The sequence below is a fragment of the Kogia breviceps genome, chromosome 3 (assembly GCF_026419965.1).
Source record: "Kogia breviceps isolate mKogBre1 chromosome 3, mKogBre1 haplotype 1, whole genome shotgun sequence".
Classification (NCBI taxonomy): domain Eukaryota; kingdom Metazoa; phylum Chordata; class Mammalia; order Artiodactyla; family Physeteridae; genus Kogia; species Kogia breviceps.
The window spans coordinates 100,559,565-100,572,508 of NC_081312.1; the positions used below are offsets into that span (position 1 = coordinate 100,559,565).

General features: G+C 42.0%; 1 protein-coding gene across 19 annotated transcripts in view; it reads left to right on the top strand.

Moving 5' to 3' along the window:
* Positions 1–5,463: 5,463 nt before the first annotated feature.
* The window catches only part of NEO1 (neogenin 1), a 248,708-nt gene continuing 241,227 nt past the window's right edge, over positions 5,464–12,944 (top strand). For 13 of the 19 annotated variants that reach the window (XM_067029313.1, XM_067029319.1, XM_067029325.1 and 10 more), the window contains exon 1: positions 5,495–5,718. In XM_067029313.1, the coding sequence (XP_066885414.1) occupies positions 5,589–5,718 (130 nt within the window). In that variant the 5' untranslated portion in view covers positions 5,495–5,588. Of the gene's footprint in view, positions 5,719–12,944 lie in introns of all 19 variants that reach the window. The other 6 variants (XM_067029328.1, XM_067029315.1, XM_067029317.1 and 3 more) reach the window with 3 other exon arrangements.

Consider the following 12,944-nt stretch of genomic DNA (forward strand, 5'->3'; position numbering starts at 1 on the left):
TCATTAAGGTGTCACGAGAAGGGAACAGGCTCAAATACAGCTGAAAGCTGCCTGGAAACCACAAGGCCAGGGTGTAACTCTGTTCTGTGCAGTCCTTTGTGCCTATTGCCAGTTGCCTGAGACTACTGAGGTCAGATAATCACAGGCTTTACTGAATTACAGCTGCCAAATTATCTACTACGCTGTTTCTACAGCTATCAATTATTCCCTTTCTCTCTTGAATCTTCAACACTTCCCGCTATATTTGCTCCTTATATTAGCATTGAAGTCCATAGCCCTCTCAACAAAATCCTAGATTTCACAATTCTTTATTCCTCCTTCTTCTTCCTTGAAGAAGTTGTTCATACTCAGTGACAAGCTGTAGCAATCAGGTGGCCTTACTCTCTGCTGTAACTGCACTTACTAAGGTTGTCCAGGACCACCTTAACACAAAATTCAATGGGTGTTTTTCAGGTCTTACCTTACTTGACCTCTCAGGAGCACATGACACTACTGACTGCTCCTGTATTCCTGAAACACTTTCTTTCCTTGGCTTTTGTGATACCATATGCCTCTGGTTTTCTTTTACGTGTCTGCTTGTTTCTTTGCAAGTTCCTCTTTCTGTTCTATACTTTAAACATATTGGTGTTCCTTGGATTTGGTCCTAGTCCTCAATCTTCCTTTCTGTCCTCAACTTTCCTGGGACAATCTCAACCACTTTCTTGGCATTACCATACATACCTGAATATAAGACCAACACCTGCCTTCTTCCAGCACACAATAATCTCTTGAGGGAGTCACCTTATATTCTGACCCTTAAAAAGTCCTTGAATAACAAAATGCTCTTTGGGGGAATACACATTAGCATGCAATGATCTCATTCAATGCTCATATAGAAGTCACCTGACAGAACTGGTAAGAAAAGAAAGAAGGAAATTTAACACAGATTTAGAAATTAGTTCTAGAGAAATTCCTTCACATTTGCAAATATTGGATGTCCTTGTAAACAGGCCTTTGAAAGATGATATGGAAGATGATATGATAGTGAATACGATTACAGGATGAATGATATAATGTGATTAGATACAGCGGCCTGGAATAAAATTCCCAGTGACAACACCACATATAGGGTCAAAAACTTAGGTGGAAGTGAAGATGACTGTCCTTAAGAACTATGTCAGAGATTCAAAATGTGACCCTGGTGATCATAAATCACTGTGAGGAGTTTCAATAAAATTATTTAAAAAATTGCATTTTATATAATATGTAACTTAAAGTATTTAAGTATAATTAAATTAATACAGTGAACATTATAAGTAGATCTTTGATTATTTCATCTATATCTCTAAAAATTTATACATGAAAGTTGACCACAAAGTTTTATTAGGTGGATGGATTTTATTTGGGAAAATGGGGGCTCACCCTGTATTCAAAGGCATCTTATATCTGGGAATATATGGTATAAACTGATGACTCATCTCTCTCTCTGGCCCAGTTCTCCCTGCTAAACTACAGACACAAATAACAGTTTACTGATATTTCTACTCAAATATCACATAGGCACCTTAAACTTGTCCAAAGTTAAACTCACAGTGCCTCCAATCTACTCCTCTTCCTTGGTCCCTTCTCAGTGAATGTCACCACCTTCATTCAGTGGCCCAAGCTGAAATCTATCACCCATGTCGCCTCTCTCCCACACACCCCTGTGGTTTCTATCTCTTAAATCTCTCTCTTATCTGTTTGCTTCTCTTAATTCCCTCTGTTTTACTCCAGGCCACCCACATTTCCTCCCCAGACTACTGTTAACAAAAATCTAAACTGGTTTTCTTGGTCTTGTCTCCTTTTACCCTACACTCCTTGAAGCAGCCTGAGTAATCCTTCTAAAATGCAAATCTGATGTCAATTCCCACTGCAGGGGTAGTCAAGTCCTTCCCTTCTTCTTCCACATTCGTCTCAGTTTAGAGACTCATGCTGCTTCTCTAATTCCCTAGCCCTCCTCCTCTTTCCTCCCTCGCGCCCCCCCCCAACAATTTAGTGAGATTAGATGCTCTTACTATGTTTTCCCACACTCCTTATCTTTCCCTACCATAACACTCTTCACACTTCTTTGTTATAATTGTTTATCTTTCCTGCTAGGCCGGGAACCTTGTCTATATGGCTCACCATTGCATTCCCCTAAGAGAGGGCAGGACCTGAGACATATGAAGTGCATTATAAATATTAAACGAAAGAACCAATAATTTTGTTATCCCAGTACCCAGCATATCTGGCAAATAAGAGGTCCTCAGTAATATTTGTTGAGTCAATAGATTGTTGTTGAACTAAAGATGTGTGATTAACTAAAGCAACATGTAACAAGCAAAATTAATACTGTGAAGGCTTTGTCCTTAAGGAGCACATATCCTTCTTAACTGGGCTTAATTAGAGATGGCTCCCTAGAACAGGTGCCTTTTGGAAGAGAAAGGGAGAAATAAAAATTCTTACCTAGTGGAATGTAAAGAGCAAATGTAAAAATGTCAACATCTATGCAGAAGAAAATCATGTTCTTAAGACCTGGGTAATTCCTAGTTTAAAACTGCTGTGACTTGGGAGTGTTCTGTACTGGGATCTACTTGTCAGGGAGCTAGCTTTCTTCTCTACCTTGGATACTGGGATTCAGCCAGGGAATCAGCTGCAGAATCTAATTACTGCCAGTAATTAAACACTGAACTATATTGCCTCTCTAAAGTTGAAAAATAATCCTTTCACTATAGAGAATAAGATTCTTACCAAGTTTTATATTCATAGGCTTTATTAATTTTTCATTTTTATATTATAGTACTTAGAATAAATTTCACAAGAATATTTGCTCTAGTTATTTTTGGCCTGCACTTTGATAACTTACACTAACACAATGGCCAGTCTGTTTTCTTTGCTGTAAAAGTTTCTTTGTGCACTATTCCTTGAACATGGGTCTCACGTTCTAACTTTACTTAGATGAAAAAAAGTGTTAATTTCATGAATGGTTTAATATCACTTTGTAGATTAATAGTTTAGACTACATAAAAATACTTTGGCTAGCCGTATAAATGTGGATTGATGTATTAGTTGGAAATCTTGTTTGGAGAATGAAAATGATAAATAAGATGCCTAAGAAAATGTTTTCTCAGAGATGCCTTACTAAAGAAAGGAGAGATTAATTACTCCAAATGATGATTTTTAAAGGGAATGTCTACAATGTCGGTTACATTGAAACAAGGTGAAGGATCTGAATTCAAGTGTGTGTCTGGGTTACTTTACAATCTTACTCTTGAACTGTTATAAAATCTGTAATTTTTAATCTGGGGCTTCATTTATTAGTGGTTTATTAGAGCGGGTTTTGTTAAAACTGTGATTTAAGCACAAGCCAGCAATATACGATTTGGTCACCCTATTTTACAGAAGGTGCTTTAAACTTCTGATTTAATCCTGATACACACAGTGGACTGATAAATTAACTAGAGAGTTCACAAAGGTCATACATGAAGAACAATCTGATTACATTATTAGCCACAACTCATTTATTTTTCAAACTTGGAGATAAATGCAAGTTTCCTTTTCAAAGTCACATTATGCATTTTATACTTAGGATACAATGAAAATTTTCCAGACTTAGAAAAGATGACTGAATATTAACATTTGCCAAGCAATTTACAGTTTCCAAAGAGCTTTCTCATTAATTACCTCAGAAAACTGAATAATGATGTGATTATTAAAGGTTAATTAAGCAAATACTTGTGAAGTAATTGGGAGGTAATCTATTTCTAATGTAACTGGTCAATCAGGGGTATTTAGGATTTATTTTTTCTGGTTAACAAGTCTAACCAAAACAAAAAGATATTTAAATTGTTTCGCTAGTGGAAAACAATAAGCCTGTGTTTGCTCTTTTAAACGTCAATTGTTTCAAAGGGTTCCTGATTCCACCGTTTTGATGGTTTGAGAGGTTTTATGAGGACTCTGAGCTTATCCCTCCCAATGTTACCACAAACCTCACACTGCTTTCTGCCACTTGAGAATAAAAGAAAATATCTGAAGAAAGTAATTACGAGAAGGCACAGAGGGTTGTGGAAGTCAGAGAACTAGCCATCTACTTGCGGAAAGCAACACATTTTGGTTATTGGGTATACGGAACAGTGAATAAAAATCCAACTCATATTAACAATCAAATATGACTCTCCAAGTGCATAACCAACACAACAAAATTTTCTCAAAATATTTTCCATGGGTGTAACTTATAAGATTTTCAGTATTCTCATCAGCAGTATAACTCCAACTGCTTTCTCCTAACTTTGGGTAGCCTGGGTGCTGCCTCACGATTACCAAGTGGTTTAAAATCACATCCCTCCTGCTCCCGCTTTACCAGCGAAGAGACGTTATTTCCAGGTACAAAAATGCGAGGTGGCGCGCAAAAGTAGAGGTAAAAGGTCTCAGTTACAGCCCGAGGATCAGTCCTGGGGAGTCATGGGGCTCGGCTTAGGTCCCCGCACTGGCTGGTGGAGTGGACACCGGGCACCTTTGTCTGCGCCCTGTTTCCCTGGACCTGGGCGGAGAGCCGCGGGTGGGGTGGCGGGTCCAGCGGTCCGGGCGGACCCGTCACTGTCCTGGGTAAGCTCGCGGCGAGGGCGGCCCGGTCGGGAAGCCGGAGGTCAGAGGCCGGGCGGCGGGCCCCCTCCCACGGGAGCCGCGCCAGGTCCCAGCAAGAGCCGGGAGGGATCGCTATTGTTTTTGGCTGGCATGTAAGTCCCCACGCCGACCCCCTGCGCACCCAGGTTTCCTCCCGGAGGCCATTCGGCTTCCTCTGAGGCCCTATATAGGGGCCCTGGGCCCAGGCTGAAAGAGGTGCGCGCCCGCTCCGGCCTCCCGGACAAGCCCGGGCTCGGAGCGCCTCTCGCCCTCAGGTCTCCGTAGCCAGAGGCGTCTGGAGAGGTGAGGCGGAGGGAATTTCTCCCCGGTGCGAGGAGGCCAGGAGGAGGAGGAGAAGGAGGAGGAGGAGGAGGAGGAGGAGGATCCGCTTCTCCGGGGTTTCCCTGACGCCAGCAGCAGCGCTCGAGCGCGCTCCCCGCGCCTGTCCCCGGCGCCGGGGACAAGGGGGAGGGGAGCGTGCCCGCCGCCGCAGCCCGCGAGGCGGCAGCCGGGATTGGAGCGGGGGCGGGCCGCGCGCGGAGCCGAGGGTGTGTGGGCGAGGGAGGCGCGCGCCTGCGCGTGCGCGGGGGTGCGCGCCCCGGGTCCCCGCCCCCCACCCCTGCCGCCCGTGGTCTCCGCCCCCCTTGCGCTGCTGTGTGGAGCCGGAGTCGGCGGTGGGTGGCGGCGCCTGGAACCTGGAGACGGACCCACCTCCCCGCCCCGGAATGTAGTGACTCCCCGCTCTCCGCTCTCCTCCCCTCTCCTCCCCACTGCAGGAGGGAGGCGCCCCCGAGTCTCCCCTCCCGCGAGAGGGGCCGCGCGGGCCGGGCCGGGCCGGGCTGGAGCAGCGGCGGCGGCGGCGGCAGTCGCGGGAGCCTAGCCTGCAGCGAGGGACCGGCTGAGGCGCGCGGGAGGGAAGGAGGCGAGGGCTCCGCCGCGCTGCCGCCGCCGCCGCTCGCGGGGAAGAGATGGCGGCGGAGCGGAGAGCCCGGCGACTCCTCAGCACCTCCTCCTTCTGGCTCTGCTGCCTGCTACTGCTCGAGCGCCGGGCGTCGGGCGCCGCGGCCGCCAGGAGCGGCTCCCCGCCGCAGTCCCCAGGTAAGCGGCGGCCGCGGGGTGCGGGCCCGGGAGGCGCGGGGTGGGGGCGGGGGCGCGGCACCGGCACCGGCGGCGGCCGCTGCGGTGTTTTTGTTTAGGATCCAGGAGGAAACGTGTAGGAACTTCTCTGCCTCGTCTAGGGTTGCCGAGGAGAAAGGGGGTCGCGCAGGGTAGAGAGTGAAGTGGGCTGGCGGGGGCGCTGCCGGGGGAGGGGCAGCCGTGGGGGCGCATCGGGGGCTCCGGGCTATAGTTCTGCGCTTTGTACCCGGAGGCAGGTTCACCCCTCGCCTCCCTCCCCTCCCCCAGGCTCATCCCACTTGTAAGAGTGGGACATTCTTGTGCTCACACAAGCACCAGTAGAGGCCACTACACACCTCATTAAATAAACAATCGTACGGCCAATTCATTAATTTTCAGGAAAGAGAGCGGGAGGGGGGCTTGAACTCCGCATTCCCTGGCCAGGGATTTCCCAGCTGAAGTCTCAGGAAAGCGCTGGTTGATCTTGAGGGACTCCTCGTGCGGGATTTGTAGCCCCGAGGCTGTGGAAGAGAGAGGGTGTCCGAGGGACACGGTTGTCCCCTCATAACCAGTGGTGTTGACTTAACGATGAGGGCGCCTTGGAGAACAGCTCCAAGTGATTCTGTCTGTTAGTGTTTCCGTTATGAAAATGCTTGTTCTTTCCTGGGAATTACAACTATATTTACAGCCTGTTAACCGCTCTTAACCTAGGGAATTGTCTAAGCATCGGATTTTAAGTACTTGTACGTTGTTTTCAAGTGGCAATATCTAAGTATATTTAGCCACAAAAGCCATTTTCAGGTTTTCTATATCATAGATTATTGAAGTCACCTGCATTCCCTTTTATTTAAGGGGACCAATTAACAAAACGCCAAACCTGCCCGTAAGGACCTTACAGTGTAATTGAGGAGCGGGACACAGCAAATGAAGGACAAATTAGCATGTAATCTGTTTAAATTGTTTGACCAAGGTGGTGTATCATAAAACTTGACAACTTTCACCTACTTGCATGAGATCTGAAGTTTCTGTATTTGAAAGTCATCTTGTCAGGCACAGTGGCAGCTTCTATTTACTAAACCATTACTTGTTTTTCCCTGGTTTATATTTAAAATCACACTGCAATGTAATTTGGCTGATAAAAGCTTTCTTTTGATATTCTTACAGAGTATATGTAGCACATGGCTTTTGGTAGTGTTAAGTGCTTTAACCCTGAAGTACCAATGGGTATTATCAAAACAGCCACATAAACAATAGTGTTTTAGTATCCCACTTGCACATTCAGCCTAGAGTACACATGTTGGTCCTGAAATGTAGGTAACTGATCCAACCCTTTCTATTCTTATGGATAGGCAAGAAAAATGTAACTACCTTGGAAGACTCTTATTTCATTTTACATGTAAAATTCATCCTATTATGTGTGTGTTACTGCTTAAAAATTTTGTCAATAATTTTGTAAGTAAAGTGCTAGTAATTTTAGATTAATAAAAATAATAAGTCTCTTAGGAAGTCATGACATCTGTCTCAACATTAATTCAACTGATGGGCTTTTATTTTGTGCTGATGAGAGGTGTAAAGCATGGCTGAAATGTACACTTTGCCTTCATGGAGTTTGACATCTGGCGCGTGGGTGGGAAAGATAGCCATTTAGCCACTAATTATATAGTAATTAAGTTGTTGTGATAAGCACTACTGAGGAGAAGAGTAGGTTTTGAGAAAGCATATACTGCAGGGACCTAACCTAGACTGGGTGTCAGGGTGTCTCAGAAGTGAGATCTGAGTAGGAGTGGAGGTGAGGAGAGTCACAGCTAATTAGCGGTATGGTTGGGTCTAGAGCACGGATCTTCTGATCCTGTGCAGAGTGCTTTCCACAAACCATTCTGCCTCACTGCAAAAGGGAAAGGAATAACTGCAGCAAGGAAGTGTTGGTCAGTTCTTTTACAAGCTGCAGAGACATCAAGGGGATTGAGAAGGGAGTAAGCAGCAATGGAACAAGCTGTTTCAATAAATCAGATGTCATTCATAAGTGGTTTAATTTTTTAATTTCTGTAGAGGGGTAGCTGAGATACCTTTCTGTAGGGGATTACAGTGAATAGGTGGTAAGGTATGGAGATATTTGGTAGTACAAGGAGAACAATAGGATGTGGAACAACAGGATAAATGGAGTGTTTTTCCAACATTGGGTAGACATGAGGAGGTGGAGGAAAGAGAGAAGGACTGGTGATAGAAAATGGTCAGCAGTGGCAGAGGGTTGGAAATGATTAGGCACACAGTCTGGCTTTAGGAAGCAAGGAGGGGCAGATTACTGAAAAGATATACAGGGACCTAGGGAAAGACGACATGACAAAGCCACCTGTGCATTGCAGGTCTTCTCTAATCAGAGTGAACAGGTTAAGGAATGGTGCTCAGGTGGGATTGGGATGCCAGAATGGAGAACGTTAGGAAGACAATGTGAGAGCTTATTTGAAATCAATTTGAAGTAGACTAGATCAGCTGTTTCTACTATTTCAGCATCAATTTTTTGTGTCCCAAGAGCAGAAATAGTGAAAAGTTTTAATCCAGTATTGGTTGCTTCTGAGTTACATGAAATATGTAGAAATTGTTTTTTAAAACTTTTCTTAGAATAATCAAATATCCAATTCTCTGATCAGATTGCAAAAGAACATTTGATGTCCTAATGATGCTGAGGCTAGCCTTGACCTAGACTTCAGAGGTGTACTATAGAGGTCATGTAGCTATACTTCTCATTTAAGGTAAGAATCCTCTTGTCAACATCCTGCATAGGTGACTCTGTCTGCCTGAATCATTAACTTGATGATGTGATTCATTACCTCACAAGGTAGTCTATTCCTGTTTTGAATAACTTCTTTTAGTAAACTTTGCTTTATGTAGTACATTTAACTTTAATTTTCACCCTCCCTACCTTCTTGAATTTTTTTATCTTCTCCTGCCTTTTTTTGGCACCACCCTATCTCCTGATTCATCTCATACTCCTCTGATCAATTCTTCATTTGTTTTCAGGTTTTTCTTTCATCTTCTCATCATATATTGGTATCTAAGGTTGATCTCATTCTGTATACTTTACTTGTGTTCAGTTGCTACTGTAAGCTAATGACTCGCCTAGTCCACTCTGCTTCACGTGTCACTCTATAGCTTCACTGAAGACGTACCTTGCATTACACAAGACCAAAGGTAAACTCATCTTTGTACCTCTTCCCTCATCCCCTCTCTCCAGACAATAACAAACCAATTTCTGGTCCAGGACTCTCACATTGTTTGAATGATTGCATCGACTTGACTTCCTGTGTTACCCACCTTGGACATCACTGTTCATCAGTCAACCAAGTTGAGATCTAGAAGTCATCCTGGACTCTCCTACTTCCCTCTTTCCCATAGCCAGTAGTTCTCCTTGATTTTTTTTTTTTTAACCTCCTAGATATTTCTCAAATCATCATCACTCCACCTAGAGTAACAATAGTGGCTCTGTAATTAATCTCTTTATCTCCTCTGTTAGCATCTAGAAGTCTGTCCTCCTGCTAGAATGAACTTTCTCATATATTTTTCTGGGCATGCCACTCTGTTACTTGTAAACTCGTAGTTATTAGTGTTCTATAGCTTGAGTGTTAGAGTCTGAACTTCTTGGCATGAAGATTGTGAGACCTTTTGTGTTCCTTACTACAGGCCTCCCACACTCCCAGCTTAAAGCCTCATCTCTTGGCACTTCTAATGTGTACCTGGTGCTCCACCACTCCAGGTTAACTGCAGAGCTTCAGGTCTCCAGGCCTTTGCACATGCTGTTCTTTCTTCCTGTTTTTTTTTTTTTTTTTTTTAAATAAATCTATTTATTTATTTATTTTTGGCTGCATTGTGTCTTTGTTGCTGCGCTTGGGCTTTCTCTAGTTGCGGCCAGCGGGGGCTCATCTTTATTGCGGTGCAGGGCTTCTCATTGCGGTGGCTTCTCTTGTTGTGGAGCATGGGCTCTAGGTGTGCAGGCTTCAGTAGTTGTGACAAACAGGCTTAGTTGCTCTGTGGCATGTGGGATCTTCCCGGACCAGGGTTTGAACCTGTGTCCCCTGCATTGGCAGATGGATTCTTAACCACTGCACCACCAGAGAAGTCCCCTTCCTTCCTGTTAATGCCACTTCCCACCTACTCATCTGTTCAGTGCATTTTTTTCTACTAGCCCCCTCCCCCAAGAGAGTTAGAGTCATCATTCTCTGTGTGCCCATAGCTTTCTGAGTCCTTTTCATCTTGTGTTATTTCTTTCTTGTCTCCTCTACTAGTCTGACCCTCTTGAGCATTCGGACTTTTCTTATGTGGTGTAGAACAAGCATCTAGCACAGAGTAGATCCCCATTAATTGTTTATTGAATGAATATTGAATTTCTTTTAACTCCCGGACTTTACAGCACAAATCTGATTCCTTTATATGATGGTCCTTCACATGTCTGATGACAAAATTTGTGTGTGTGTGTGTGTGTGTTGCTCTCTCCTTTCTAAATTAATCATCCTAATTCCTTCAGCCACTCTTCATCTTACTTAGTTTTTGACCTTTTGTGAGTTTGGTCATCTTCTTCTGGATATGCTGCAATTTTAATATTTATTTGTTTTGTCATCTTTGGAAAGATCAGTGATCATACTAATTGATCTGTAAACAGAGACCGATGCCCTGCTTTGCCTGCCTAACAGGATGAAGTATAAAGGAGTTCATAGATTTCCAGGATGAATGTTCAAAGGAGATAAGAAACGTGACCGCTTTTAGTAAACCATATGAAAGTTAATATGTAGAATGGTGAAAAACGACTTGGGATATGGAGGCAGAGGATTTGGATGTGACTCATGGTTCTACACATTTCCATATGTCTGTTGGGGCCTATAGGCAGGCAAAAATAATACCTTGCTTACCTAACTGAGTTGTCAGAAGAATGAAATGTAAAATTGCTTATAAACTGTAAAGTACAGTGTCTGTATAGAATGGTTTTAATGCTTTTTTGTAAACTTAAAAATATGGTATAATTCTATTAAATTTTTTGAAAGTGTAGTTTTTTTCCCAGCAACTGATCATTGTTGGTTTCTTCTTTACGAGTTTTCTCTATGCTAATATAAAATATAGGGGTAACATTAATCTCATTATGTGGAAGCTCTGTTTATTTCAGTCTTTCTTGCCAAACCCTTCATTTTATTACTGACTTTTGTGTGGTTGGGAGGTATTTACCATGCCATTGGTAGGCATTTTGGCTTCTAGGTAAAATTGCATCAACAATAAGAGAACAGTCAGTGGAAATGACTATAGGTAAGATATGATTGACCCAGAGAGCTAATGAGGTGAGGAAAAGTCTTGTGTTTATGATTTTTAAAAATTGACTTTGTCATGAGACACAAGCCAGTGAAAGATGATATTAAAATATAACCCCAGTTTTGGATTTGTTTAGAATCAAAGGAGTTTTTTGACTAATAAAATTTTGGAAACAGACAAAAAATTTCATTTAGACCCACTGGTATACTTTTGGTATATTTCTTTCTAGTCACTATCTATATGGCACATTTTTATGTTGTAATCATGATGTATGTACAACCTTATATGTGCATTATTCCATTTTTCTTTGTTGCTGCACTATCTTTAAATCAATTAAAGTTTTTAAAAAATACTTAAATACATGTTTGTTTGAAGTAAAAAGAAAGTACATAAAGTAAAACTTCCACCAACAGATTCCTTTTTTTAACCCATAAATAACCACTGTTAATACTTTTCCTTCTGTATTTACATATGTGTGTATAGTTTTATTTTTTACACATAAGCTGGATCATACTACTTATTGTTTTTCAACTTGTTTTTCACTTAACAATGCGTTGGAGATCTTTCCATGCCACTGAATACAGATTTTCCTATAATCATTATTTAAAACGCCTGTATCCTATTTCATTGAATGAATGTAATATTAATAGTGGCCAATAAAAGTAGTATTTATTGAATACTCACTGAGCTGTAGGCACTGTACCACTCTATTACATGCATTTAATCCTTTATACATCCTTGTGAGGAAGATGGTAATATCTCCCCATTCTACAGTTGAGGTAACTGAGTGTCAAATATTAAGTGACTTGTCATAGGCCTCACAGCTCTCATGTGGAAAAGTCGGCATTCAAATCCAGTCCTTTACAGGTCGAAAGCCTATGCTCTTTATTATACTGCATACTGCTGCTAACAGTTATTCTCCTTTTATAGATGTTGACGTTGTTTTCAGTATTTTGTTCTAATAAAGAATGCTGTAATGAACATCTTTCCACATGTAGTCTTTCCTTCCATATTTTGGATTCCCTTGTATAGGATTATTGGTGAAAAGATAATTTGTGTGTGTATGTGGGAGTCAGGGTTCCATTTATTTTAGAAGAGTAATCATACCATTGAGTAATACCATTCATTGACCAGTACTTTTACGATTTCTTCAAGATATTTTCATCTTTAATTGTGACCTGAAGGCCATTATTTTCAAATGCAGGTCCCATAGCTTCTCCGTTTCATCTGTTAACTGAAGGAATTAATTAATAATTAATAGGTAATCTTAAAGGTCCCTTCTATCTCCAAGTTTCTATAACTCTGAAGTCTATAAAATTGAGTGGTAGATTCATCTCAGCTAAATGACTTCTGTTAAGTTTTGTGTTTGAACACTGATCGTTTCTGTTCTTTGATTCAAGAATTACCTTTTGTCATTCTATAAAGCCCAAGTTACTATGCATCTTTTTTTTTCTAGTGTTAAGTCGGATATGATTGGGAAAATCTTTTAAGTTGCCCGTAAATGATTGTGTATGATTTTATTTTATATGTGCAAAAATAGCTTTAGGGCTGATTTCAAGAAATAAAGCTTCAGTGTTAAGCAATTGTGATATATTTTAAGTTGCAGTACTACTTGAAATATTAGATACTTACTCTTAGGCTTATAACGGATGTAAAGTAAACTGGCAAGGTTACTGATCTAGCTGATATTTTGATTCTGCCTTTGACTTCCTTATGTAAAGGAGAGAGAGAGGTAGTGAGTGGTTTTATATGTCCTATTTTACTAAAATCAGTACTTGAGTTCTTCTTGTTAAGGAGTTAGCAGTTGGGCAGTCTGAATTTCAGTTTGTGTCTTTGCTTTTCCTATTAAAAAGAACCATGAGAAATAACCTCCTGTTAAAAATTTGTTATTGAAGTATAGTTGATTTACAAGTTTG